This window comes from Falco cherrug, chromosome 4 (assembly GCF_023634085.1).
Source record: "Falco cherrug isolate bFalChe1 chromosome 4, bFalChe1.pri, whole genome shotgun sequence".
NCBI classification, from domain to species: domain Eukaryota; kingdom Metazoa; phylum Chordata; class Aves; order Falconiformes; family Falconidae; genus Falco; species Falco cherrug.
Genome location: NC_073700.1, coordinates 76163019 through 76190177, shown reverse-complemented (window position 1 = coordinate 76190177; position 27159 = coordinate 76163019). Strand labels below are relative to the sequence as shown.

The window sequence follows — 27159 nt, the reverse complement described above, 5'->3', positions numbered from 1 at the left end:
AGGATTTTCTTATTTCCTAAATGCCTAAAAGACATTTTTTATTTCTAAAAGACAAAAATGTTCTTCAATTAAAAAGCAGGGGTTTAAATATATCTGTAGAAAGTAACACTTGCAGCCAGTGTGTTGAAACTTATTTTTTTCTACGGCCCCCGGGGGAGAACACGGTCGCGGCCTCCCACACGTGCCCGCCGCCCCGCCCGGCCGCCCCGCAGCAGAAGCTGGGCCCGGGCGCCTTCCGGCGTGCCCCGGCGGCTGCGGAGCCGCGGGCCGCTCCCAGCGCCCTGTACGGCCGCGGAGCGGGCGGGAGGCCCCGCCATGCTGCTGCTGCCCCGCGGGGCCCGGCGGCCGCGGGGCCCCTTCCCCGCCCTCGCCGCGGGGCTGGGGGGCGGCTCCCGGCGGGGCGGGGCGGCGGGACGCTGCGGAACCCCCGCGGAGCGCGGTGCTGGGCGGCGGAGGATGAGCGGCCACCGGGTGGACGGGGCTGCCGCGGCGCCCCCGGCCCCGGCCCTGTCTGCCCGCGGCGCCCGCATCGCCGGCGGCGCCCCGGGGCTGCTGGACGCGGGCTTCGCCCTCTACGTGGCCGACCCGTTCGATCGGGAGCGCAACCCGCAGGTGCGGGGGGCGGCCAGGCCCGCGGCCCCGGCCCGGCAAGCTGCGGGGCGGGGGGGAGCCGGGGCGGGGGGGGCCCGGCCGGTGCCTGCCGCCCCCGCAGCGGCGCCCTCAGCAGCTGCCGTCTCCTCCAGGGCATCCTGAACCTGGGTACGAGCGAGAACAAGCTCTGCTTCGACCTGATAGAGGAGCGAGTGAGTGCTGCCGGCCCCCGGCCGCTTACCGTGGCGGGGCGGGCTGGGGGCGGCCGGCGGCGGGAGCCCGGTGCGGTGGCCCGGTGCTGCTGGGGCTGCACGCTTGGAAACACGCTTTGCCAAGTAATGCTTACGTTGAAAACTTGGGGACGGTGGAAAACCAGGATGGTTTTGGTTTTGCTTCTACTTCAGTTGCGTTTAACGGAGCGTGTGCCCCAAGCGGGGCTGGCGGTACCGGTGCCTGCAGGGCAGAGGACACAGTTCGGCACGGCAGCCTTCGGGAAGAAGCATGTTTGCAGAGGGGGAAGTCGCGGCCTGATGAGATGCTGGTTGTCCGATGGCAAAGCCAAAGCTTTGACTGAAAATGCGCCATCCATGGAATTCAGGCTTTGAGCAAATTTCAAGCTGTAACATAAACGTTAACGCTGCTTGTGCGCCACGGTACGAGCCAGTCTCGGAAACGCCACTGTGGGGAAATGGCACCTTCTTTAAAGACAGTATTTCCCGCAGAGCTGTTAATACTGGCTCATCTGCGGGAAGGCATGGGGTTCTGCCTTAGGCGTTAACCACGCGAAGCTCCAGTTGCCCGGCCAGCCCTGCAGCATGCCACTTGCTTCTTGCTTCTCCCTCCCACTTCCATGAGGTGATGCGCAGCTGCTCCTGCCTTTGCCGTGCTTGTGGCGCAGGGTCAGGCGTGAGCTCCACGTACAGTTGGGTTAGCTGATGAGCTGGCAGCGCAGGCAAGTCAGAGAGGATTTTTGTTCTTTGGAATAAATCCAAAGGAATGTCACAACGAACATAGGACTGGGCCAGTTTTCAGGGGGTGCGGGGGGCACCTGCTTCAAGAGCAAGAAAGCAGCTGCTGGTAATACAGTGAGTTTTCTTCTGTAGTGCATAGAGTTGCAGTCACTTTTCTTCTGTTGATTGAGAAGCTAATCAAAGTTGACGTGGATTAAAAGCTGGTATCATAAGTATCGCAAGCATTGTTTGAGCTTTAATGTATCTCAGAAGTGGCTGCCGAATCTCATAGGTACAGCTGGGATGCGTTTCCTCAATGTGTTATTCAGGACTTGGTTTCATATATGACAGAATAACCCAATAATTCTTTCATTATTTTCTTCCTTCCTTTTGATGATGTTTTAATGTTTTCTAGTATCTTAAAACTAAAGAAGTTTAAAGTATAACCATAATTGTAACTCACTAATTTTTATATTCTCCATTTCCTTAACATTAATGAATAATGGGGTTTTAAAAAAAAATATCTTTTACTCTGCTACAGCAGAACAGAAACTCCCAAGAACACTGTGTTCTGCATTCTCTCTCTTGCATGTCACTAGTTCACAAGACCTGACATGAATTATCTGGAGCCTGATCTTTTCCAGTATTCTGATACACAAGGTACTAGAAGGTAAGAAGTTTGTTTTTCCCATTTATCACATTGCTTGTTGTCAGCCATGCCCGGTGTGAAGCTGGGTGCGGTTTCACTCTTCTGGTAAGCCCAAAGGATAGGTGTGTTACTGTTAACCTGCATGCTGGCAAGCTCTCGGATTCCTGTGCAGGAGTTGCTTTTCTGAGTTTTTGTTCGGGTTTTCTTCCCACCCTCGGTGTGCCACAAAGACCCAGAATGGCAAAGGTCAAAGATCTGGGGGCTTGTTGGCAAGCGGGAGAGCATGTATCGATGTGGAGAATGGTTCTGATGTGGTGAATCACTCCTGGAATGGTTCATTCTAGTCTTTAGTGAGGGATAATCTGAAACTCTGGGGTCTGTGAAGAGTAGAGAGGAAACACTGGCTCGCTGGAGATCTATAGGGAACTCCACCGTTGCCTTCACTCAGGCTATGAAAGCCTGTCTTGATCTAAAGAATTGTCATTGACTCAGGTTCCACTGTTTCACCCAAATTTTTGTCCAAAAAACAGATGCGACTTGGGCTCAGAGATGCTTTCTTTTCTCGTTTTTCTAGTGTACAACAGTAATAGTTGAGGCACAGTCACTGTTATTCAGGGTAGCAGATGGCTTCTGTGTGCTCCTGTCTTGCAAAATGTAGTGCGCTAGATATCTGAGGAAATTGCATTATTTAATCAAAATCTTCAAGGCTTTTGTAACAGAATGAATTATGTGTTTTTTCTGGTTTTGGTAAGCTTCATTCTTCTGTGTGTATTTTGTGCTTTTATTTCCTGAGAATTACGTGATTGCCTATTTGACTTTAATTCTGTATTTTAGCTTCAGAGAAGAAATTGCCAAATTTCTAACTGACTATGCCAGAGCTGCAAAAGCATTGAATCCAGAACATGTAAGACAAGTGCTTTATCTCTGCATCTTATTTTTCCTAAACTGATAAAGATGAATAAATCTGAACACAAATGTCAGCAAGATACTACAGGAGGGATATATGCAAGATTTGCAGAAGTCTTAGTGGTGTTAATTTTCCATTTGAAAAAGTGGGCAAGCTTTAACACTCAGGGACTAGTGTTATAGGTGTAGTAGGGTGGCTTTTTCATGCTGTTTTTTTGAATTTAAACTAGTGCTGATGCTTATGAATTTAAACAAGTGCTTGTATTTTTGCTAAGTATTTGACTGCTACATGAAATTATGTACTACTTTCAGATAACTGTTATGAATGGCTGTTGTTCTGTTTTTGCTACTCTGTCAACCGTATTATGTGACTCTGGTGGTGAGTAAAAACTTGATAATTTTACTTAAAAACATTTGTTCGCAGTGAATATAATCGTACTGTGACTTCTGACAGCCTGCTGTTACTCTGCCTGAATGAAGCATGGCAAGGAAATCCTTGTCACTGGCAGAGTGTCTTTGAAATAATGCCACTGTTTCTAGAATGGTGGAAAACCTTTGAGGTGTCAACGGGCCCACTCACTTTCTGGAATGCAACCTATAGTTTTTTAAAGAGTGTTACAGGAAGAGGAGAAGGGCATCAAGAGAACGCAGCATATTTTGAAAAGTTAGGAGAAAAAGAGGTGGGAGCCGTGGTGGAAGCTGGAGGGAGCAGGCACACAGGGAGGGAGGTGTACTGGGTTGAAATCTGGGACCTAGAGAAAATTTGGGTAACTGGATAAGGAAAACACAAAGAAGTAATTTGGGACAGAAGAATGGAGCTGTAGCAAAAGAGGGATTCCTGGCCAAACAGGGGTGGTAGTGAGGAGGAAGCAGAGGTGGGAATGCAAAGCAGAAGGACTGAGGTCCCGGGAAACACTCTGCTCACAGCAGAAGCAGGCAGTAGGAGAAAAAAGAGAGCCCAGCAAGGGAAAATAGTTACCTCTCTGGTTTGGAACGAGGAAAAGCAGAGCTGGTGTGCAGTACAGCAGAGAATGGGGAATCCAGAGACCTGCCAGGGAAGGAAGATGAGCAGGATGACTTATACAGCCTCCAGTGCAGGAGGCTGTGCCGCCACCCATAGCACCCTGTTACTGGCACCAAGACCCCCTGGGAGGAGGGTGAAGCGACGCAGAGTGGTGCAGTGACTTCAGCATATTGATGGTGAAACCATGTGAAACCAATGAGGGTTTTTTAGCTTTAAAGGATAACGGTACTGATGGCTCCTTGTATCCATATCTATTTTGATATGTTCAGATTTCATTATATTTGCACAGTTTTAACAGGAACTCTTCCACTTGAAAGCTAACAGGCGCCTTTTTACCCCTTCATTAATGCAGGAAGCCCACTCCATCCCCTCTGAAACCCTGGCACGCAGGGCTTTTGCGGTATCTCCAGGAGAACACCAACCTTCACAGGCTGAGCCTGTGAGCCAACACAACCTGGGGCTCCTTCACAGCAAAAAATATGAGGAGGGAAACAAGTTTCACAGTGCTGTAGGCTCCCTGGCTGTAAGGTAGCACCTTGGCAACCAGAAAGAAGTAGTCTGAGGTTTGCAGCAATTCTTCATGAAAAATTGATAGTAACAGAGCATTAGCAAAAGTATTGAGAGCAAAATCATTATTTGTCAATATTATTATTTGAAGAAATAAACCAAGTAGTTGATCAGGTCCATTCCCTTTTACTGAAAATACGTATGACTGTCGAATCTGCTATTGCAAACACTTACAAAGAATATTGGGAAAGAATTCAGGTTGACTGATATATGCTGAATTTTCAGTTTTGTTTAAATATTGGTTTAGGCCACAGTGAGGGCTTTGAGAGTGAGTCAGATGTCAATTTCTTAGATTGTCAGTTTAGCCTATTAGAGTATAAGGAAATAATGGCTCATGAGAAATGTTCATTTCATTTTTTAATATTTTTAGATGGGTATCTTATTCCAGCTCCATACTATGGCGGTATAAATTCGAAAACATGGCTATATGGTGGAATACAGCCTGTTCATGTGCCCTTATTCAGTGAGGTAAAGCTTTAGCTATTCACGTACCTTAACAGACATTTCACAGGGAACAGTCAAAAAACCCTGAAAATGCAAACCAAATCTAAGTGAAGAGACAGGTCCAGTCTACCGCTTTAGAGACAGCCTGTCTTTTTCTCAGGCTGCAGCATGATAGGAGGCTGCTGTCATCAGATATATAGGGTTATGCTTGTTCTGCGCAGACACCGTTCTGCACCGACATGCTGAACTATTAATTTGTCAGCTCTAAGTCTGTCACTCCTACTCTGAGCAAATTTGGTTTGCAAATTTTTCAGTCACATTTTGCAAATCATTCTGTCAGAGAAAAAGTAAATGTGATCTTTCAGGTACACATGTTATTCTGTAAGTTGCTGATAGTATAATCTTGGGTAAGGGCAAGGTACGCTTAAATGCAAAACAATGAATTATATAGAAAAGCCTGATCTTAGTTTCAGATTCTGAGCTGATAATAGTATTGTCGTTAGACTGCTGTTTTTCCCCCCTTGAGTCTGTGCCATGAGTAACTTCTTTTGTTTAACTTTCCTATATTATAAAAGCCAGTAGCAATTGTATTTTCACGAGGTCAGACTGTTTCCTTCACTGTCTCCTTTGTAAAATATATTAATATATTTTGTATCTTTCTATTCTTGCTGATTTTTTTCTTCTTTAGGTGGCTGATGAAGAAAGTCACCCTTTTCAGTTAACAGTTGAAAAATTAGAAGCTGCGTTACAGAAAGCTAAAAAGCAGGTATCAATAGCATTGATTTCTGATTTTCATGTTTTTGTAGTTACTTTGTAAGCAGCGTATGTTCTCAGCATTGAAGCATTTGTACAGTTTCATCTCTGCAGATTTTCAGTCTTGTGGCTGAGGTGGTTCCAACTCTGGCAACAGGAGTGGAATTGATTTTATAGTATCTGGGCACTGTAACAAAAAGCAGAGAAGCCCCCTGACTGTTTTATGAAGAACAGATCTTAACTTGTGTTTCAAGACCAAGTTTCTTTCTCTGTAGATTTTAATGGAATTTGAAGTGTTGCAAACAAGCTATTGTTCTGACGCTCAGGAGAGAGAATATGCTACTGTAACAACCCATTCCGTTAATGAAAGGAACATGTATAATGCGATTTTGAAGAGGGTTCTTCTGAATTCCAGCTAACAAGGAATTGCTAGCAAACAAAAAATTACAAATGTAATTTTTCCAGAGTTTAGGGAAGTTCATTACTTCGAAATGCTTAGCATGGTCAGTGGGTTTATTCTGATCGGGATCTCATAAATGAGGTTATTACTGCTTGTCACATACAAATCTATTTTTTTTTTCCATTCCTCTGTGTATCTGGAACTGCTTTTCTTCCTTGTGGAAGTGTTTAGTTTAGTGATTGTCCACAAAATAGTGCTCACCAGTCTTTCAGGCTAAAATGTTTCCTGTTCTTATTGTCTTGATACTCATAGTCCACTCGCTTAATGGAAAATTGTAAATGCACTTACACTCAACTGCGTGTACTCTTCCTTGGAAGGAGGAGGCACAGGCTGAATAGTAAAACATTTTACCGAAGATGGTAACGTAGTGGTGGTCACCAAAGACGGTGATGGTGGTAGTGATGTTTCAAAAACATGAAGTGAGATAGACTTCTTGTGTCCTCTTCCAGAATAGAAAATTAGGTTTAATGATAAAGATAGTTAACAAGGAAGGACACATGTAAAAAAGTGGGTATTTTGGATGCACACAAATGTATCTTAACATTTTTTTTATAGATATGTTGAAGCTGTCCTAGTTAGAAAATTGCTTGATCAGCACGGTGCCTATGTTTAGACACCATCTGTATGTCTGTGTCATCTGTCTGTGCCTTTGCCAGCCCGTGTGAGCCCAAGCGTTCAGACACTTCTCACTTGATCCTAGCAGGAGGCAGCTAGCATCCCTGCTGCGTTGTGGTGCTGTCAGGACATGAACTGGCTGGACAAGGTGCTGGGTCACAGACCAAATTAACTCTTTAGAGATCCGCATGTGTTTTGTCAGGCTTCTAGAGCTGAAACTGTCTCACCAATAATATTATAAACATCTGCTTTGGATACATGTCATATCATAAATAGCTAGAGGAGCTAGACTAGAACAACGATCGAGACACTGCCGTCCCACAGCAGCTGTTCCCGTGAACAGCATCTTCAGCATAATACACGCCAGTTTCAAAGATATCTGACACCAAGTATGCTATTGTGCAAGGACTACTTGTGGAAACAACTGTTTGTGCTCAGGATTTGCATCTTCTCTTGTTTTAAGGTGATTTCTTTCTGTAACTGGAGTCAAAGGCAATACACTGAAAGTTCATTTCTTACAAAGTTCTTGCTCATAGGACTCATTAATGTTCAAACAAATTACACGTGGCACGAAAAGCGAACGTCAGGGCTTCCTCATCATTGAACTTTATTTCCTGGTGTCCTTGGGAGTTGATCTTTGCAAATAATCTCCTTTGGAGGAGGCTTGGGTGGAGTGAGAATTTGCAGTGGGTAGAGTTTTCTAAAAATTAAAAATGTGGCATCAAAAAATATATAATAGTTTAATTTCAAGTTTATCCCAAACATGAAGTAATGATCAACACATTACTTCAGTCTCCTGTTGATAAGTTTAAAGTCTTGAAAGTTCCTGCTGTAGTCATTGCACTGGGTGATTGTGTACACCAAAAATATATTTGCTGCATATAGTTTACATTAATGTACATTAAGGATTTTTTTAGCAAATAGAAAATGGGTGACTTTCTGAAAAATACCTGTAGACTTAAAAAGACTGGTTATGTTTGTACTTGTAATCTAATTTTTGGTCATTTGGGAGTCTTCTTATTATGCGGTAGAATATTTAGCTTCTGTGGAGAGGATTTCTGTAAAGAAATTCTGCACTGTTGATAAAGTACAATTAAAAAGTAATTATTTGCTCAAGACCTCTGCGCATCTCATAGAACACCAAATAATTCCGTTTTCAGTCTTCTGCAGTTCCTATTACTTGTTTAAAGAAAGGAGCAGCATTTAAAAAGTAATTACTTGGCAGGTTATTAGATGTCAAAGTCCAGTTTCTGTTCAGCTTTCCCACGTTTATCAGCTGTAACTTTGCTCAGTCGTGGGAAATTATTTTGGAAGTATGCCTGTAAAACCAGTATTAATCGCTACAACACCGTAATCCTGCCTGTTGATATCAATGGGTGTTTCAAATGGGTGCTAACCTGATTTTCATTTACTAATAAACTATTAAGTATGGGTTTTGGGGTGGTGTTGGATAAATTATGGAACAAGGTCGGTAGCTGGAACCTTAGTCTGTATAGTAATTATAGTATGTAATTAAATAATTTTCAAAAGTGGCTTTTCACTGAAGGTTCACAAACTTCCTCACTGCATCCTTGCTAGTCATTGGTTTGATGTTGTTGTCTTCAGCTGTTGGTTCTTCTTTTTCCAGGGCATCCGAGTCAGAGCATTGATCCTGATCAACCCCCGCAATCCATTAGGGGACATTTACCCAGCACAGCTACTGAAAGAATGTCTGGAGTTTGCACACAGGTTTGAGCCCTAGTGCTATTTGCTGTTTCATTTTCTATTAATGCAATATAGCAGTGATGAAAAATCACCTTTGGTGATAGCCTGTTCTTTGCCCGTACATGTTCAGAGGAGGTGGGCTGATGGACAGGGTCCTGATCATGTTTCCTGCATAACCATCCTTTTTACTTGGCCTTTCTGGGAATACTAGAAAAAATTGCTTGAACTGGGATCCAGCAATGTTTTTCTGAATGAAATACTGTTGGGATTTTTTTTTTCCTTTAGGTGTGGTTTAAACTTACAAAGCTTTTTATTTGCCTAACAATGTTTGTTAAACATCTTGATGCATGGCTCAGAAAAATGACAGCAGGTCATTGTCAGTGTTTAGCAGTAGTAGATAACATGGTCAGCATTGTCATTTGACACATTATCAAAATAAGAAAATCTTAACATTTGATATTGTTGGAAAGAAATTGAATTGGCAAGAAATAAGTCAACAGTCTGAAGTTTTGTAGGATTTGTTATACCTGCTTAGCTCAAGATGTGCAAGCAATTTGCTTTCCATCAAAGGAAGATACTTCTGAAATACCTCATCCCCATTCCACTTTTTTTATCCTTTCCCAGCTCAGAGTTCATATTCTAAGCTCGAAGCTTGTAACCGTCTCCTGAATCCCCTGGGTACTGGTGGAGAAAAAGCACTTCCTTTTGAAAAGGATCTGTATTTTTTTAGGAAAAGATACGTTCCTTCATTATTTCAGTGAGCTTCTGCCAAAGAATATCACAAAATCCTGTACACTTTGAAAGCTAACAATACTTAGTTTCTGACAATCATAAATAGAGTAGGTTGGTATTAATTGTTCATTAATTACCAAAGATTACTGGGGATAACACAACATTCCTGCATTTTGGCATGATTTTCTTTTCATGGAAAGAGCAGTGGAGGTTGGTAGAATTCAGTGTGCTACTTCCTAAATACTAAGTACTAAAATAATATCAGGGGATAAGAATTAGAAACAATAGTTTTTAGTGTAACAACTGTTCCGAAAACAAACTTAATTTTAAAATAATTTGTAGAACTCAACAATCAAATTAAATGAGGTTTTCTTAGAAGAGGATACCTGCACTACTTGGGTGTTTAAAACTGTTCTGCATTTTTTTCAGTATTTGTAAATACGTGCATGGCTTGTTGGTATCCAGTATGGTAATATGGCTTGCTGTTAACTGTGGCTTTCAGAGCGAGAGCGTATAGAGGGTTATTTTAAATGCATGACAAGTCTTTTTTAAAATCTAACAACTGCATTTTACCTAGTCTCACTGGAGAAATCTTGCAGGGTAAAGGAGTTTATAATATGCTGCTGTGTTCATTTTAAATTTTAAGTAAGAGTTGGGTAGGACCATGCATATTCCAGAGAACCCTTGGATTCAACATGCAGTTGGATTTTGGTTTAGATATATGGAATGTTATTCCTGGTGTGAAATATGCAATATGTATACACAGAAGTTGGTGATGATGCACAAGTGCTAACAGTATGCCCTGTCACCTCTTCGTGTAAAATTTATAGGGGGAATATAATAGCAAATAAGTGTGCTTATGGATACTTTGCTATGGCAGTAGTTGAGATTATACATATATATATGCAAATAAATTTATTTTAAATATGTTAATGTGACTATTTTTTTATACGTAGATATGAATTGCATGTAATAATGGATGAAATATACATGCTGTCTGTTTATGATGATACTGCCTTCACCAGTGTTCTTAGCTTAGATTGGTAAGTGTGATTTCTTAGCAGGGATCAGAGATTTTTAATCCTATCCAGCACCCATGCCATTTTTTTCAAACTTCTGGTTAGCTAGTGTAACTGGTGTAGTTCAAATTAACCCATATCCAAGTCTTTGCAACTACGAGGCTAGTTAATGCAAGATATCTTCTTCACAGACAACTTTATATGGCAGATCTCTTGCTTCCAGCTAATGTGTATAATATGGTAATAACAATACAAATTGATAGAGCCCTTAGTCATTTCGCCGCTGCTTTTCGTTGTTGCTCCCTGGCACACAGCCTGGGCGTAAGGTTCTCGCTGTAATGGTAATGAAATCACCTAAGGTTGTGCAAGATACCTGCTAGAATGGGTTTCCTTCCTGACTAGTATGCTGTTGGGCTCCTAGTTTCCTAACGTGTGATGAGAAGAATAAATGTTTCAAGAATATTTAAACCTGTTGGTATGTGACTAATAAAACTTCTTTCCCTGAAAGATTGTCTTTATATAACGGCATAAATTTCATACTGATGGGAAATTTCCAAGTCTGTCATACAACCAAGCCCAAGCGAGCCCTCACTCATAAAAGATCATGAACTATAAATGAAGCCTAAAAACCTACTCCTGTTACTGAGAAAGTTCACCCAGCTCCATTAGGCTGAAGAAGGAAATTTCCAGCCTTGGCCCTGCTTGCACAAAGTTGTACAAAGGAGAAAAACCTACCATCTTCAGTGGTACACTGACAAGGAGTGAAGGTTTTGTTTAGTTGCATCCCACTGTGTAGGTGCGTGCCCTAAAATGTTCGGTTTTCCCTTCCCTTGCCTGAAATATAGCATAGCTGAGTGAACAATGCTTCTCCATCAAGTACAAGAGCAGTCGTGCATCACTTGTTGAAATACTGGTTTTGTTTTAATGTGTGTGTGATCACTGACTACGCAGTGGGAACCTGGGAATTTTAACTGGACCATTACATCTTAGTGCAGATCCTTTCTGTTCTTTTTTTGTTTTGTTTTGTAAATTTGTGCCTCAGCACACACTTAGGAGATCAGGGTCATAGGGTAATAATTTGTTAAAAGATCTCTCAAAAAAATGTCATGTCACTTTAAATACCAATTTTACCAAGAAATTACTATAATTTTACAAATTTAAACATTTTTTGTACCTTGCATAACTTGTTCTTCTATAGCAACAATTCTCATCTTCATCTTTTCTTATTCAGTTTACCAGATCCGGAACGGACACATTTTATGTGGGGTTTTAGCAAGGTAGGTCAAAATACTATGTTTGTGTTTTAAGGTATTTCTCCACAAAAATTGGTTGGGCTATTCTGACATAATTTGTGTTCTAGGTGCCAAAATAAGTTTCTCTTTGTTTATTAATTTGTTTTCTTCTTTGGTAGTGTAAAATTTCTTCAACTCTGGAGTTTAATTTGGGATCTAGTTAACAGCAACAGTTAATGCATATGTATTGAAGGCATTGAAATGTATAAGCATGTTTCAGATCTGTCGCATTTTGCCTTTTCTTCTCTTGGAGGGAACAGTCGGCTGATGAATGCTTGGAAGCAGCAGCAGGGTGTAATGGGGCCAGGACAAGCATGTTTCCAGTTGTGTGAGAAACAACCCAGTTAAAGCCACTGGCCTCCATGCTGCAGGGTTTAGAAGTTGCTGCCTGGTTTTCATTGTGCTTGGGACTGCATTTGGCAATATTGAGAATTTACTCCAGAAGGTGTTTTTTTTTCTTACACATCACAGTGGCTCTAGAGTTGCTGGCTTGACAAAGCACAAACATAAACTAAAAATTGCACCTCACTCTCTTCTTCTTGACCTCCAAGGATTTTGGTATGAGTGGTATCAGAGTTGGAGTACTGTACACCACAAATCAAGAAATTCGGAAAGCTGTGAATCAACTGGCTGTCTTCCATAGCTGTCCTGGACCTGTTCAGCACATTCTCAGTCAATTCCTTAGGGACAGAGGTTAGCCACACTGGAAATGTTTCCATTGAACTGTTTTATTTTTCCATTACAGGTGGAAGTAAAACAATTACATTTTTCTTGCTTTGATAGATTGGCTGGATAATGTGTTTTTTCCCACCAACAAAAAGCGACTTAAAGAAGCACAGAATATTCTTGTGGATGGGCTTGCAGATGTTGGAATACCGATACTCAAAAGTTCAGCAGGACTCTATGTGTGGGCAGACTTCAGAAAAGTATGTAAGAAGTTTGAAAAGGGGTGGGAATGTAAAAATTGACACACTTCATCAAGTCCTGGAAAATACTTTCAATGAATTTATGCAGTTGTTCAACCTTTCATAGAAAATTATTTTCTTCTTTTAGTTCTTAAAATCACAGACATTTGAAGCTGAACTTGAATTATGGCAGAAGCTCCTGGATAAAAAAGTCCTGATTAGTCCTGGAAAAGCTTTTTATTGTTATGAACCTGGATGGTTTAGACTGGTTTTCTCCGATTCTGTAGATAAGATTTACTTGTGTAAGTGGGTTTTCCTTCTAATATGGCATGTAGTAGCATCCAAGTTTTAAGAAACATTAACGTTACAGAGTTCAAACCTAATTATTCTCTTGTCAGCTTGTGAGGGTCATTTTTAGAATTTGTTTGAACTGAGAGATATTAGATTGGCCTAGAGCACAGGTTACAAACATACACTGGATTATATTAAACCTCTGAAGCTTTCAGAATTTAATTTTAGAATTTATTTTTACCCTATCAGAAGTAAGGAACCAAATTTTATGTGAAAGTGTTCTTAATCTTTCAAATTATGCTTTGCAATGGAATTCCTCACCATCCCTCATTTTTATGTGGCCCGTATTAGATACGAAAAATGTGTTCATCTCTTATGCTGTAAAATACTTAATCTTGAATGAATGCTTTATATTGTTGACAAAGTGGATGTTTGTGAAGCATATAGAGCATACAGTGTTACAGACAAATGTGGATGGAAGGGGAACTCTTGGGTCATCTAGTACAGCGTCCTGCTCGAGGCAGGGCCAGTTTCTAAGTCAGAGCAGAACTAAGTCGGGACCTTGTTCAGCCAAGCTGGAGACTGTATAAAGATGGAGATTGCGTAACCTCCTCAAGGAACCCGTTCCAGTATTTAATCACTCGTGGTGAATTTTTTTCCATACGTCCAGTCACTATCTCCCTCTGTATTTCCTTTCTGCAGGTATTCAGAGACTTGAGCAAATGTTGCACAGTTACACTGCTGAACCAGTCACAAACACTGCATCTTCTACTGCAGATGCTTTATGCAATCCAGAAAAAGATTCTTCTGACAGACCTTCAAACACACCAGGAAAAGATGTCTCCCAGCTAAAAAATATACTTGTTTATTAAAATAATATATTAATTTGATGATTTGGTATAATTTAGCATGCTTATGTTTACTGAAGGTGTGTATGACACCAGTATTTTTGGTTGTAGCCTTGCATAGCACTCTCGCTTCACTGTGACCTGGCATTAATAATCTGCAAGTGGACTTACTAAAGTTGAATTTTAAGGAAAACGGACCTCCTGAATATCGTGAAATTAGGCGCTGTTAAGTACAGCACTTGGTTTTACTCCATTTCAAGTGTGCTATGCGTCAGTCAGATCAGTGAGTCTTAATACATACTTGCACAGTTGTTGAACTATGAAATTCTGAAAACACTGGTAAAATAGCTGTGCACATTACTATATATTATGGACTGTATATTTTAATCAGAATACTGAAAGTACTGAATCAGGTGATACTAAAATTTTGCTAAACTTCTGTAGCTGGTAGGATGTTTTTGTATGTTCATGAAATCGCTTTAAGCATACACAGCTCTCAAAATTGTACACCTTTCTGTATACGCACCCTAAGTGAGTACTTTCTGAGAAAGCATTTAGTTTTGGCTTCTGGGCTCCCTTTCAGGTTATTTCTGTGTGCCTGTGTTCATTGGATAGCATTTTCATACATTAATCCATGGAGGTTTGCAATACATACTTACTTGACAGAGTTATATGGAGACTTTTTTTTGCTTTGTTTTTGATTGGTTGGGGTTTTTCTAAAAGTATTTGTAGAATTAATTCACTATTTGCTCCCTTGTTTAGGTTCGGTGAGAGAAAACTAGAACTGCAGAATTAACAGACTGCTGCTGTAGAGGCTCGGTAGGAGGATTGTTGCGCTGTGGCTCCCTAATAAACCTGGAATTTGAGCTCCTGATGGTAATACGGCCTTTGACCTGTTTCTTGTAGCTTTTAAACTTGGCAGCCTTGCACTGTTCAGGCTGATAACATAAATAATCTGCGGTACAGCACTTTTTAAAGCTCATAGAATCATAGAGTAGTTGAGGCTGGAAGGCACCTCTGGAGACTGTATGGTCTAACGCTGTTGCGTGGAGCAGAGTCAGCCAGAGCAGACTGACTAGGATGGGTCTGGTTGGGTTTTGAGTATCTCCAAGGATGGAGACCCCACAGCCTCTCTCAGCAGCTTGTTCTAGAGCTCACTCACTCTCTTTTTTACTAAAAAGTTTTTTCTTACGTTTGAACAGGTTTTGTGTTTCTCATTTTGTGCCCATTTCCTTTTGTCCTGTCACTGGATACCCAGAAGAGTCTGGCTCATCTTCTTCCCCCTGAGCCTTCCCTGTTCCAGGCTGAGCAGTGTCAGCTTTCCCCCGCTCCTTGTATTTCAGGTGTTGCAGTCCCGTAATCATTGTTGAGGTCCTTTGCCTTTACTTGTTCCAGTATGTCCGTGTCTGTCTTGTATTGGAGAGCCCAGAACACTGGGGCCCAGTACTCCAGGGGTGTCACACTGGTGCTGTGTAGAGGCCTGTGGTGTTTAATGGACTCGCCTGATCTTGACAGGGAGAGCGAAGGGTGAAACTGCACCAACAGCAAAAAACCCTGATGAGTAACCTTCTCAGGCCTGTGAAAGCAAAGGTTGGCCATAAAGCACTACAGCCCTTCACAAAATGTGCTGACTGCACTTAGAGGCACTTTACTGTAGATAAAGGGAAAGGAAAAGCACCATGGTAGGGTCTAATGACCATTGCTCTTCAGTAATGATCCCCCATGAAACACCAGCTTGTTGTTAAGAAGAATTTGAATGTTAGAAATTCTTAGAGAAGAAATAGAAAAGACTTCAGAAAGTGTTCTGTCATAATATAAAAATCCGTGGTGTTCCTGCCTGTGTGCTGTTGAAGGTTACGTGCAGTTTAGGTCCTTCTGCACCAAAAAGGATACAGCAGAGCTGGAAAAGTCAGTTCATTCTACTGAGGAGTCCTAAACACGCATCTCTGAAATGTGTTTCAGCAAGTAATATGGTGATTGCCTGGATCTCAATACCAGTCTGTGAGGCATTAGAAGCTGGAATTTGGCCGTTATTGGAGGTGGGCTACTATGCAGAGTTTAGGTTTGCCCTGGTACATCTGTTCCTATGTTACTCTGAAACTCTGCTTCTGAGCATTGGGGGAAGAAAGAATGTAGAGCTCTGTAACAGAGAAGTGGGGGTTGCTGTGGGTGGCGGGGTGCCAGCACCAGCGGAAACAGCAGAACAGGAGTGAAAGGCATGGTCTGCATCAATAGCGATGGAAGCTGCGCCCAGGCAGTCTGGCCAGGGAGCGGGGCAAGCCTTGATGGTCGCACGCTGACAAGACCGTGGCATGGACAGCTTCTGCAGAGGGCCCTGCACTTCTACGAGGGGAGGACGGCAACAAGCCAGCCTATCACGTGGCATTCCTTCATGGCATTAATGTGAGTGTGTAAAACCAGTTTGTTAAGAGAGTTGTTAAACAGATTTTCCCCAGATCTTGCACTGAGTTTTGTTACACTAATTTTCTACAAGAGGCACTGTTTCTACCTCAAAGTACTGTAGCGGGTTGGTCAAAAATGTTGGTCACTAAAAGCTACAGTGAACTTGTCAGTTCCTTTTTTGACAGTCTCAACTTACTCAGGGTGGGCTGTAGGTCCTTATGAACAGGTTAAGCTTGACTTGAAAGCCTATGGAGGAAGCATGTCACAATGTACGTTCCTGTCATTATCCCACAGTATGTGTTTCTATCTATAGCCTTACATGGATATGTTAAAGTTTCAGCATACCATTTCCATGTACCTGACAGAGGGAGCAATTAAGCCACAGACAGGCTCTGCAAACTGCAGGTATGAAGTAGTTTGATTCGGTTTTGTTTTGGCCAACGACAAATGCAGCATCCGCTTCCATTTCCTCCACAGTTTGTTTGAAAAGGGGACGAATCTTTTATCCTGCCTAGCAGTGGTCTGTTACTAAGCAGTTTAGAAACAAAAGAACTAAGAAAGCAGGAAGATTGAACCAGAAGTTAGTAAGATCAGCACCATGAAAAACTATTGATCTTCTTGACACAAAAGGCTTCCTTACACACTGTACAACCATCCCACTATTGGTTGTATGCAGGGGATGAACATGGGTAAGTTTTTCAGTAAGCTTTGCTACCTGATATTTGCTTATAACGTTTGATGATGTTCTGTTGAACGTGTATGTAATATTTAAATCCTTAATGCCATGACTAGTTTGTGCAGTCAGACTTTACAGCTAGTTTATGCATCCAGCTCTGAACCAATAGGTGCACAGAGATCAAGATTTCATAGGTAAAGACCTTGTTTCTTGAGAAAGAATGACAAAGCTTTCCCTTGGCCATTCATTATACTTCCTACAGTCAATTCTTGTTTTGAAGTTAATAGTCACTAATTGTTTTGTGATATTTCAGAAGATGGGAAACACATGGACAAAACACCCAGTGCAGAACGATGACTAGTGTGAAGGATCAGTATCAGTAAGATCCTGGTGGAAAAACAGTAAGTGAAGATCTCCTGGGATTCCACCTCCATGTGCAGGACATAAGAAAAAAAAATAAATAAAGCTGTTCCTCTGTAAACCAGCTAAATAACATTTTCACTCTGCTATGTCATGATGCCTTCAGGAGAGGTAACTGGAAAATTCTGTATGCAGATTCCCACAATTTTGGAAATTGGCTTCAATTTCCAAGTAGTTGGCAGATTAGGCTAACAGGTTAAAAAAATGTAAATAAGAAGGGCTACACCCTAAATGCAACAGGAGCCTGCTTGCTTTGGATGCATTGAGCAGTATGGGCTGCTGCAATGACTGCCTTGCCTCAGGCACAGCACATTAGCGGCTCCTGGGAAAGTTTCGTGTCCTTTTGCAGGTTTGTGTGACATACAAACCATCCATATTTGCTAGTGGAGATGTTAACATCAGCAGTGAATGCCCACCTTCCTTAAGTAGGCAATTGCTGGTTTCCTTTTACTTGCTTTTTCAGCGATGTAGGGGAAATAAGACTATTCACAACATCTATTAAATATACATTTCCAATGTGGAAGGAAGGGAAAAGTCACCCTCTTTGCGTAAGCCTCATCTTCAGCACACAGGCTCCAGAAAGCATCAGAGATGATCACAGACACAGACTTTTGAAATCTAGGCAGCATAAATCATCCTGTATACCATCACCAGTATAAAACTTACTGTTCAGCACCGTTGCTTGTCACTGTTCATCAGTCATCTTTGACAATTCATCACCTTGTGTTCTTGGCCCTCTGGGAGCTGTGGATGTAAAGAAACCTGGGTTTGAAGAGTATGCAAAGAAAGCCAAGGGGAACAGCACTGAGCACAAGCAGGGGGACATTTTTCTTCATTCACACTTTGGCAATCCTGTTGTGCTCAAGGTGCATGCTGAAATGTGTATTTTGCAGTCTTGTAACTACTGCTTGCGCTTTTCCTAGGACAAGGGTATTAAAGCAGCTGGAGTACTATTGCTGGCTTTCACTTCCAAAGTACACGGAAATGATGCAAACCGCTTGTTCAGATAAGTGTTACAAACCAAGAGGCTGTTAACAGTACCACTTGGGACCTCTGCTGGAGTGAACCGGGTTAGTATTTTGCTACTTTTCCTACATCTTCTGGTTGTCTTGGTGGCATGAGAAGGAAATCTAATCTAATTTCTTAACATTTTCTATTCACATCTTCCATACTGCTTTTTCTTCCTTGAAGGCTGGAATTGCAATGTGAGGATAGTAAAAAAAAAAAAAAAAAGTGTGTATATATACACTTACCCTGTGTGTTGAAAACGCAAAGTTCCACTTACTGATTGTTAGGCTTTTCATTGTCTCTCAGCCCGTTCTTCAGGTTGAAATGGTCAGTGTTGGTCTATAGCACCAAATGCAACCATTGTAGCTTCTCTGCAAGTTCAGGGCTCACATGTTCAGTCAGCGTGTGTTGCTGTGCTTGGTGAGGTGCAAAGTGTTGAGGAAGAAAACCGAACAGCTAGGGGCTCTTGGGCATGGAGGGAAGGGAAAAAAGTTGGTCTAAGGCCAGATCTGTTAACTGGGTCCCAAGTCTGGCTTCTACTCTGTAATGGGCTCAGATCCTGCCCACCCAAGGCTGTCTGTACTGGCCCAGGTAGCTCTGGTCCTCACGTTCAGGCGTTGGAAGGAGATGCAGACACCCCAACAAAGCAGCAGAATTAAAAAGCCTTTGTTAGAATGTAAACCCCATGGGTATGCCACTACAGTGCTTATCAAAAAGTTTCTAGGCATAAATTATTAAAACCTGGAAAATTGAATAAATTCAGTTCTAGAAAATACAGCCCTTGTATTTTTCCCCTTGATCCAGCCTTCAAATACAAATCTCCACATCTTCAACAATACTCACTCAGGCAATTTAGAGGTAAAAAATTTACTACAGACCCAGTGCCTACAAATATATGACAGACAACTACCTGAGAAAAAATTATTTGCATGTATGCATCTGAAGCGAGTCATTTTTCCATTTCAATGAGTATGGCTTTTCATAACGAAGACTCCATTTCAATAATATAAAAATATGCTGAAAAAATATTGAGTATTTAATAGGCAGTCTTCACATATATGAAATCCGAATGCTTTGTTTTCAGCAAATAAAGCTGTTACTTTTTATTTCCTATGTTTAGTTGAGCTATCAGTCACTAGAAAAGTTTTGTTTGCTTCTTTATTTTTATTTGGATGAGTATTGCTATTATTAACCTGCGTACAATTGCCAACCAAACGACTTCATTGAGTGCCTCTTACACCTTGAGAAGCAAGTACATTGCTTAAGTCCATGATTTTTCCTTTTCAAGCTCTTTTATTATTTCTCTTACAAAGACACAAAAGTGAAAATTCTCCTCTAGAAGTAGTTTTAAAAAAAGTCTGTGTTATTTCTGTCGTGGAAACTTTTTCCTGTTCTGCAAGGCAAGTGTTTTTGGATTTTGTTTTCTACAACTACAAAAAGGGTATTTTCTTCCTGCAGGAGATGGAACTGCAATGTATGTATCAGGGCGCATCCTGCATATTCTGTACCTTACTCAGTATATTACATATGCTCTTCCAGCTCTTAGCTCCACAGTCCATCTTTAGATCTAAAATTGCTTAACGGGAATGTCTGTTGGCGGGTCATCAAACTCTGAAGCTTAACACATGGCCATAAATTCACCAGTAGTATATCCACTCACAGTCCAATGATGCAAGAATGAAACGTACCTAAATTTTGGCATGGGAGATACCGAACAAGAAAAGAGAGAATGGGTGAGCTCAGCTCCTTCAGCTGCAGGGCATCAAAGCTTTTCCCCATGTGATCCTATAATATCGCTTCTGCTGTAGAGTCCATTTTGCAGGTCTTCCTTTTGCTCTTCCTAATATGAGGAATTTTCACAGAGACATTGCTCTCTGAGGTCCTGTTCTTTCACCTGTGTCTGTAAGAAGCTGTCTGGAGATCTCGTCAGTCATCCTTCCCATGTTACTGGCTGATGTTCTGGACATAAAAAAAACAAAGACAGCGCAATTGTTCAAGTATCTATAAAGTTACAATGCTTTAATAAGATACTGCCTGTGGTTCCACATTTTTTAGGGAACTTCCCATCAGAATCCTTGCCCAGTTGGATTATTTTTTAGCACTCCCTAGTATCATCAAAAACAAAAAAAATACTAAGGGAGGTGAAAAAAAAATAAATACATTTTGTCTTTTTTAGACTGTAGCTGGAAGTATATTAGAATTATTTTAGATTGAATATTTTGAGCGTTTTTCTTTCACTGATTTACATTCTGCTTGACCTTTTTGAGCTAAGAGGTTGCCTCTTCTGCCTTAGCTCCCACAATACAATAACTATACTGCAAGCTGGAAGAATAACTGCATTTGTAACCCTGTTACTGTTTTTATTTACTCTGAAGACAAAAGTAAGTATTATTAATGGATTATGTCACAAATAATCTGTCATGATTTTAATGACAGCTTTGTATGTTTTATCAAGTCACTCAATTTCTACTAGTTATGTTTGCATCTCCAAAATTAGCAAAATTCACATTAAAAAAATGAAATAAAATTGAGCGGTCTGTGCTGGAAACAAAACTAGCAGGACTGATCCTGCTCTGGTGAGAACCATTAACCCCAGGGAGTTCCGGCCATAGAATCACATCTCATAGTGTCTGGAGCTGACTGGCTTGTAAAATGTTTAGTGCAGAACATTGGTATTTTAGTATGCAGCATTTTTCCCATTCTGCTGTTTAAATATACTGAGACTGTCAATATATAAAATCATTCTTATTTTCCTTAGCGAATGTTTTTTTCATCTGAATTACTTGAGGATTTTTCTCTACTGTCATTAATTGCAAAATAACAATTTAAAATCAATTTAAGAGACCCAGCTAACACACACACAAACTCAAATCATACATCAGTGTTGGCTGGCTCAGGAGATGAAGACACATTTCTGTCACGAGGATGCCAGGATGGCAAGGCCAAACAACATTAATTTTTAAATCTGCATCCAGCCTTCCAAGAAATTTGTCCCCTTACATAAGCAAAGTTTAGCAGGAAGCTACACATGTAGGCCCATATTTTAGATTCAATTGAACAAAATTCCTTTAAAGGTGACTTAAATAGAGTACTGCTTTGCAGATGATAGATTTCTCTTCAGACTAAAACCTAAGTAGTTCACTCCTGTCTCCAGTATAACAGAAAACTGTTAACTGCATCACTGACCAAGTTTAGCATTTACTTGGAGCTAGTCTTAAATTATTTAAGAAGTAAACAAAAACTGCAAGTATATATACAAGTGTATATATATACACAACTACAAGTATATGAAGTACTGGATGATGATGTCTTTAACTCCTTTTCTGGAAAATAAGTTAGAAAATAAAAACACTAAAGGCAACTTTCAGAAGTCAATTATTTGCTCACCAGAGTTGGAAGATGACATGAAACTTGTGGGTTTGTCCCAAAATAAGCAATAATGCCTGAAGAACAGAGCACGGAAATGACGCATCAAATGGAAAGAAACCTTCCACTTCAAAGATCTGATATAAATTAAAATAAATACCATAATCCATAAAGTAAAATGAGTATTTTATAATTTTTTTAAACTTCTTGTATGGGGTTCACAGACCTGAGAATACACCCAAAATAACTCGTCCAAAGTATTCCTTTAAAAAAATTATAAATTGTTGGTAACAGTTTCTTTAATGGAGATTGCAGGAGTAGGTCCCACATGAGTCCATATATAGCCCTTCTCTGGTCTTGTAGGAACAGTAGGGAAGGGAGATGATCGAGATTTGAAATATTCCGAAGGTGCATGACAAACAAATTCTAAATATTCCATTTTCCTTGGAAGATCTTCTTCTGGTCCTAGGAGAAAAAAAAAAGGATTCTTCAACGACAAAACTTAAAGGCATAAAATTGGAGTATGCAGGACTTAAAAATACGCAGCCAGAGCCAGCATCCCTTAGAGAATGCACCTTTTCAGTGAATGAGTTTCCTAGCAAAGTAGCCTCAAACACTAGGCAAGAAACTTACCTTTATTTTGCTGGCCTGACACCCCCACCCCAAACCAGTTTGAAGCATTCAGTTATTTGTGTGAAGTACTTCAGGTAATGTATTTTAAATAGATACTATTTATGGCCTTTCAAAAGAACTTTTCTGAATTATTAATAGTTTTATAATCAGTAGCAGAACACTCTCTATGCCTTACATATTTTAAGTACCCAAGATGAAGATCAGCTAATTCAGGTCACTTTAAAAGAAACAGCTTGGACTGGTATCAGATTTTAATAACTGTGCCTCTATCTATTCAGTAACAATTTGATCTTTAAAGTTGCAAGACTATAATTGTGTCTGTGAGCACAAATACTTAAGATAATCACACTCACTGCAGTAATGCTAATCATATGTTATACGCAAGATGAATAAAAAAGGTTATTGAAGTAAACAAGACGCTTACAGGATTAGGGTCTAAAATGCGGAAATTGCATAAATGATCTTGACAAGCTAGTAAGTTCACTTAAAAAAATACAACTCTGCCTTCTTCTAGGCACATATAAACAGCTGTATAAAATGAAGGCCTACGGATTACCTATGATATAGGATGCTGGATCAAAACAATCTTTGGGACTGGCTTGTGTAGGAATGAGCCAGGTTAGCGCAGCACTCTTTTCACAGTATTGGTCCTGAATAAACCCACGTATCTGAGCGTAGTATGTTTTTCCGTCCTGCTCGTCGACCACTGAAACAACATCTCCAATTTGATAGTATACCCCCTAGAACATACAAACGATAATTAAACAATCTGATTCTGTAAGTTTCATTCTATGACTCTGATTCATATCTTAAGTATCTCAAATTACCCCAAATTTGAAAGACAGCCTTAATTCAGCCACATGCAAAATAATGGTGGCATAAGATAAGAGTGCAGTCTCACTTAAGCAGTCATCAGCACTGGTTTTGCAGTCACCCAGTGCCCAGGAGTCCGAGCCTACACCTCCTGGCTGCACAGTGGAGATGGCCTCACTCTACCAGAAACACGAGAGCGCAACACCACCTTCTAGAAAAGGTAACTATATTGATTTCCCTGTGTGCGCAGGGAAAGCAGCTTTCTGTCTACAAAGAAGTTCACTGATTTGAATGCAAAGGAATCCCAAAACACGGATCCACCTCCTGCCACCTTCCACGGTGCTCCGTAACACGCAAGGCTGCACAGCAAAGGCAATTCACTACATGTTACAACAGTGTCACACAGCACAAGACAGTGCCTGCACTATTAAGATCATAATTTGCCAAGAATCATCCAGGAGGGTTTGTTTTTTTTTGCAAAAGATAAAAGGAACACAAAAACCCCAAACAATCCCCTTCTCAACACAGCACAGTATCAGAACAGAGATCAGGGTAAATAAAACTTCTGACAGAATTCTTAGGAATTTCTTATAAAAAACAAAAACACGCAATGAAAAGACATTAATTCTTTTCTGAACTAGTCAACAGCAGAGCGTCATCTTAGATGCCAGACACGAAGCATCAGGTCTCCAGAGAGCATACGGAAGCTGAGTCTTCCACTTCTCCTCTGGCTGTGCGGTCTCCCATAGCCCTGACCTTTTCTTTTGGCAAAAAGACATTTCAAATGGTTTGTTTGTACTACCAGGAAACAAAAGCAAATTCCAGAACTTCAGAACACTTAACACCTTAGCAAGCGTGAGAAGGCTAGCTTCTGCTTTCATTGCAATAGTCAACCGACCTTGTTCCCAGGGTGTTCAACACTGCTTGCACCCAGCTCTGAAATGGGAGCCCGTTTAGATGTTAGGGCAGTGCAACCCATCCCTTCCACGGGCAATATTCTCTGTGCCCAAGGTAGGGAACATCACATAAATTTAAATCATCAGCTATAGTCACCTTTGCTTGACCTCTGCACAGTGAAACTTAAAAGTTTAAAAACCTTGACTGCAATCACTACTAAGGAAACCAGATGCATCTTTTTCTTGGAAGAAAAAAATGGGGGGACGACATGTACGTAGGCTACAGTCGTAAACCACCTTGCAAGATTTAACGGCTATAACATAAGGCAAAGGAACATCGTACACAACTGCTAGGCAAGGAAGAATGGTCTCTGTGAATACATCTCTAGTGCTTTCACTATCTGTGATAATCCTTGAAATTTGAAAAAGGAACAGCAAGATCTATTTTGCAAACAAATCTGCATAAACCATACCTTATAAAAGATTGATTCTGCTGTAATTATAGTGGATACAGACTCGGGAGCCTTGATGGGCTACGAAAAGAATACAGAAATGGAAGACCGAAAGTGTTAGAACAAATCAATCATACGATGTAATTCCAGGTTGTTGGGGTTTTTTTATCTTTCAAACAACATACTGATACATTAGCTTCTTAGAAAATTAGTAAAGACAAGAAATCGGGTGCAAACATTTCAAACTACTGCACTTTAAAATGGAAAACAATACAGTTAGCGTTTTCGTTCTCAGGATTTTAAGTGGAGAAGCGGGTACTACATTCACACGGCTCCTACTCACGCAGCTCCCTCCCGCCGGAGAAGGGCCCGGCTGCCGAGGAAGGCGCCGGCACCAGCCGCTCCCCGCCCGCTCCCCGCCGCTCTCGGGCTGGCGCTGCGGCCGCGCCGGGGCCCAACGCCGGGGCGGGGGTGGTTGCTCGGGGTCCGTCTCTTCGGGGGATGGACAGGGCGCCCCCCCGGGCCCGCCGCCCCTCCCCGGGCCCGCAACGAGCCGCACACCGCCTTACGTTTTTTAACTTAAAGATGTGCCTCCTCCCCTTGCCCTTCGTGGAGACCTTCTTCTCCGCGGCGGGCGCCGACTTGTACTTGGTGTTCCGCAGCCGGGCGGAGCGCCGGTGGATCTCCTGCTTGCTCTAGGGGGGAAACCGCCGAGTCAGTACGCGGAAGGGCGCTGCCCCGGGCGGAGGTACGGCGGCCCCGGCCCGGCCCGGCCCTCCCCGCCGAGACCCGTCCCGGGCGGGCTCACCTGCTTCCCGCCGCCGCCGCCGTTGCTGTGCTGGGCGGCAGCCGAAGTGGTGGCGAAGGCGGCGGGCCCGGGCGGCGCGGAGCGGGCGGTGCAGTTGTTACACAGGATCTCGCCCTGGCCACCCTTCTTCCACATGGAGGAGGACGTGCTGCGGCACACGCTGCAGGTGGGCTTCAGCCCCAGCGGCATCCTGCGGCCGGCGGCGGGGCCCGCGGCCCCCGGCAGCGAGACGGCGGCGGGAGCGCGGCGCCAACACCGGCCCCGCGCCGGCCCCTTCCCGCCGGCGGCGGATGTCGCTGCGGCGCGGCGGGAGGAGCGGGGCGGCCGGCCCTGCCCTCTGCTGGCGGCGGGGGGCGGCCCCGGCCCGCCTCGCCTCGCCTCCGCGCCCGCCCCGCCGAGCCCCGCGGGGCTGCCTGCCGCCAGCGGCCGGGCCCGCCGCGCTTGTGCCCCGGTAGGGCGGGTGGGCGCCGCTTGGCCGGGCCGTGCCGCCGGGGCCGCGGCCTGCGGGGCGGCTGTGCGGGCAGGGCGGAGCGGAGCGCCCTGGGCCCGTGTGCTGGCAGCCTGAGGGCTGCTGCTCTCGGGAATGGCACTCTGCGGGCGTTGGCGCCCGGTCCCCGGAGAGAAAGGGCCCCTGTCCCGGGCTGAGCGCGCCTCTGGCCTCAGCAAGAACCGTGACAGAGAGGCAGCGTCCCTTCAGTCCCGGCAGGGCCAGAAGCAGCCAGGACAGCCCCGGCGGCTGCAGCAAAGCGCAGGAGCTGCCTCTGGTGGCCGCTCCGTCCCCACCCGCAGGGGGCCGCCGGGCGCCGCCGTCGCAAAGGTGCCCCGGTGCCGTCGCCCTGCGCACCGGGAATCAGTGGAGAAGAGGTGGGCTCACGTGTTGTCCTCATCCGGGAGAGCCGTGACTGTGGATCTGACCCTCAGGGTACGCCAGCCTCAGCCTTCGTCACGCCAGCAGCCCTCTTGCGTGGACCCTCAGGCACATACCACACAGCTTAAAATGCCGGGGAACGAACTGGCTGCGTGAGGCCCGGTGAGCTGAATGCAGGAGCCGCCGAGCTAAGGGTGGTTCCTCACCCCGATGCCACCTGCATGGCCCCCAGCCATCCTGGGTAGGTGTCTCACGTCTGATGTTAAGAAAGGCAGACCCACTCCTGCACGAGGATTTGCAGCCTCTTAGTTTCCATACTAAGCCTTCATCCTTAGGTTTCATTTAAACCTTCTTTTGTGCAAATTAAGTTTCTTTCTTTTTGTCTTGTTCTCAGTGGACAAGAAGAACATATAATCTTCTTTAATAACATTTTTTACACAGAGGAGAATGATCCTGCTAAAATAACATCATTATTTTAGGTAAAATAAAGCTATTCCATTGAACGGTGTTATGGTAACAGTTGCATAATTAATAGACATAATTAGCAGGGATCTGTTTACCAGATGCTCCACTCATGCAGCTGCAGTGGATGCCTGGGTTGGTGCTGACTCATGGGCAGCTTTGCTTAACCTCCTGCATGCCTCTCTTTCACACCAGCTTTGACTTTCTTATCTCAGGTGCCAAATTTATTTCCTGTTTTTGATTTAAACCCTATTTTACTTGCATCTTCTTTCAAGCTGTTCATAGTTCTTGGGCTGGTTTTTTGGGTTTTTTTCTGTTCTTCCCTGTGCTTTCATCTATCCCTCTGTAGTTTTGTGTGATTGTCATGGAGATCAGTGAGATCACAGAGACCTTTAAACTCTTCCCACCACTTTTTTTTGCAGCTTCTCCCTACCTGCCTTCCTAACCACCCAGCTCGGAAGTTCTCCATTGCCCAGGCCCTCTCAGTGCCATCACGCTGGCATAGCATCACTAGTATGCACAGAAAAGCAGTAGAAGTGAGTAACAGTGTCCATTTCTGCCCAAGTGAGTGCCTAATACTTTGTGAAGGCTTTTATTCTGTAGG

The 27159-nt window shown here is 42.9% G+C and overlaps 2 protein-coding genes across 6 annotated transcripts; one reads left to right on the top strand and one right to left on the bottom strand.

The window, feature by feature from the left end:
- The first annotated feature begins 216 nt into the window (after positions 1-216).
- Positions 217-17216, top strand: LOC102056921 (1-aminocyclopropane-1-carboxylate synthase-like protein 1). Of its 2 annotated transcripts, XR_008731969.1 has the most exons (15): positions 217-612; positions 744-803; positions 2141-2211; positions 3025-3094; positions 3409-3475; positions 5058-5155; positions 5820-5897; positions 8587-8687; positions 10352-10438; positions 11646-11691; positions 12258-12399; positions 12490-12632; positions 12760-12913; positions 13605-13830; positions 14513-17216. XR_008731969.1 is itself a non-coding variant. In XM_055708635.1 (14 exons), the coding sequence occupies exons 1-14, from the start codon at positions 316-318 to the stop codon at positions 13772-13774; spliced, it is 1584 nt and encodes a 527-aa protein (XP_055564610.1). In that variant the 5' UTR covers positions 217-315; the 3' UTR covers positions 13775-17216. The 2 variants fall into 2 exon arrangements, 1 of the variants encoding a protein (XP_055564610.1); XM_055708635.1 differs by having other exon boundaries at positions 13605-17216.
- GATAD1 (GATA zinc finger domain containing 1) lies at positions 14445-25526 on the bottom strand. Of its 4 annotated transcripts, none has more exons than XR_008731970.1 (7): positions 25226-25526; positions 24987-25112; positions 24439-24498; positions 22813-22996; positions 21850-22088; positions 21645-21760; positions 14445-20216 (listed from the first exon to the last, which is right to left on the bottom strand). XR_008731970.1 is itself a non-coding variant. In XM_055708637.1 (6 exons), exons 1-5 carry the CDS (start codon positions 25412-25414, stop codon positions 21898-21900), a joined length of 750 nt encoding a protein of 249 aa, XP_055564612.1. In that variant the 5' UTR covers positions 25415-25526; the 3' UTR covers positions 14445-20216; positions 21850-21897. The 4 variants fall into 4 exon arrangements, 2 of the variants coding, with proteins under 2 accessions (XP_055564612.1, XP_055564611.1); XR_008731971.1 differs by having other exon boundaries at positions 21645-21700; XM_055708637.1 differs by lacking the exon at positions 21645-21760.
- Between the last annotated feature and the right edge of the window lie 1633 nt (positions 25527-27159).

Bases quoted from the DNA above. Each gene is read 5' to 3' on its own strand.
- LOC102056921 (XM_055708635.1), top strand. From the start codon at position 316: ATGCTGCTGCTGCCCCGCGGGGCCCGGCGGCCGCGGGGCCCCTTCCCC. The intron at 804-2,140 runs GTGAGTGCTGCC...GCATGTCACTAG, and splicing joins TCGACCTGATAGAGGAGCGA to TTCACAAGACCTGACATGAA. The intron at 12,633-12,759 runs GTATGTAAGAAG...TTCTTCTTTTAG, and splicing joins TGTGGGCAGACTTCAGAAAA to TTCTTAAAATCACAGACATT.
- GATAD1 (XM_055708637.1), bottom strand. From the start codon at position 25,414: ATGCCGCTGGGGCTGAAGCCCACCTGCAGCGTGTGCCGCAGCACGTCC. The intron at 24,499-24,986 runs GTAAGGCGGTGT...TTCTTTTCGTAG, and splicing joins ACATCTTTAAGTTAAAAAAC to CCCATCAAGGCTCCCGAGTC. The intron at 22,089-22,812 runs GTAATCCGTAGG...TTTTTCTCCTAG, and splicing joins TCCAGCATCCTATATCATAG to GACCAGAAGAAGATCTTCCA.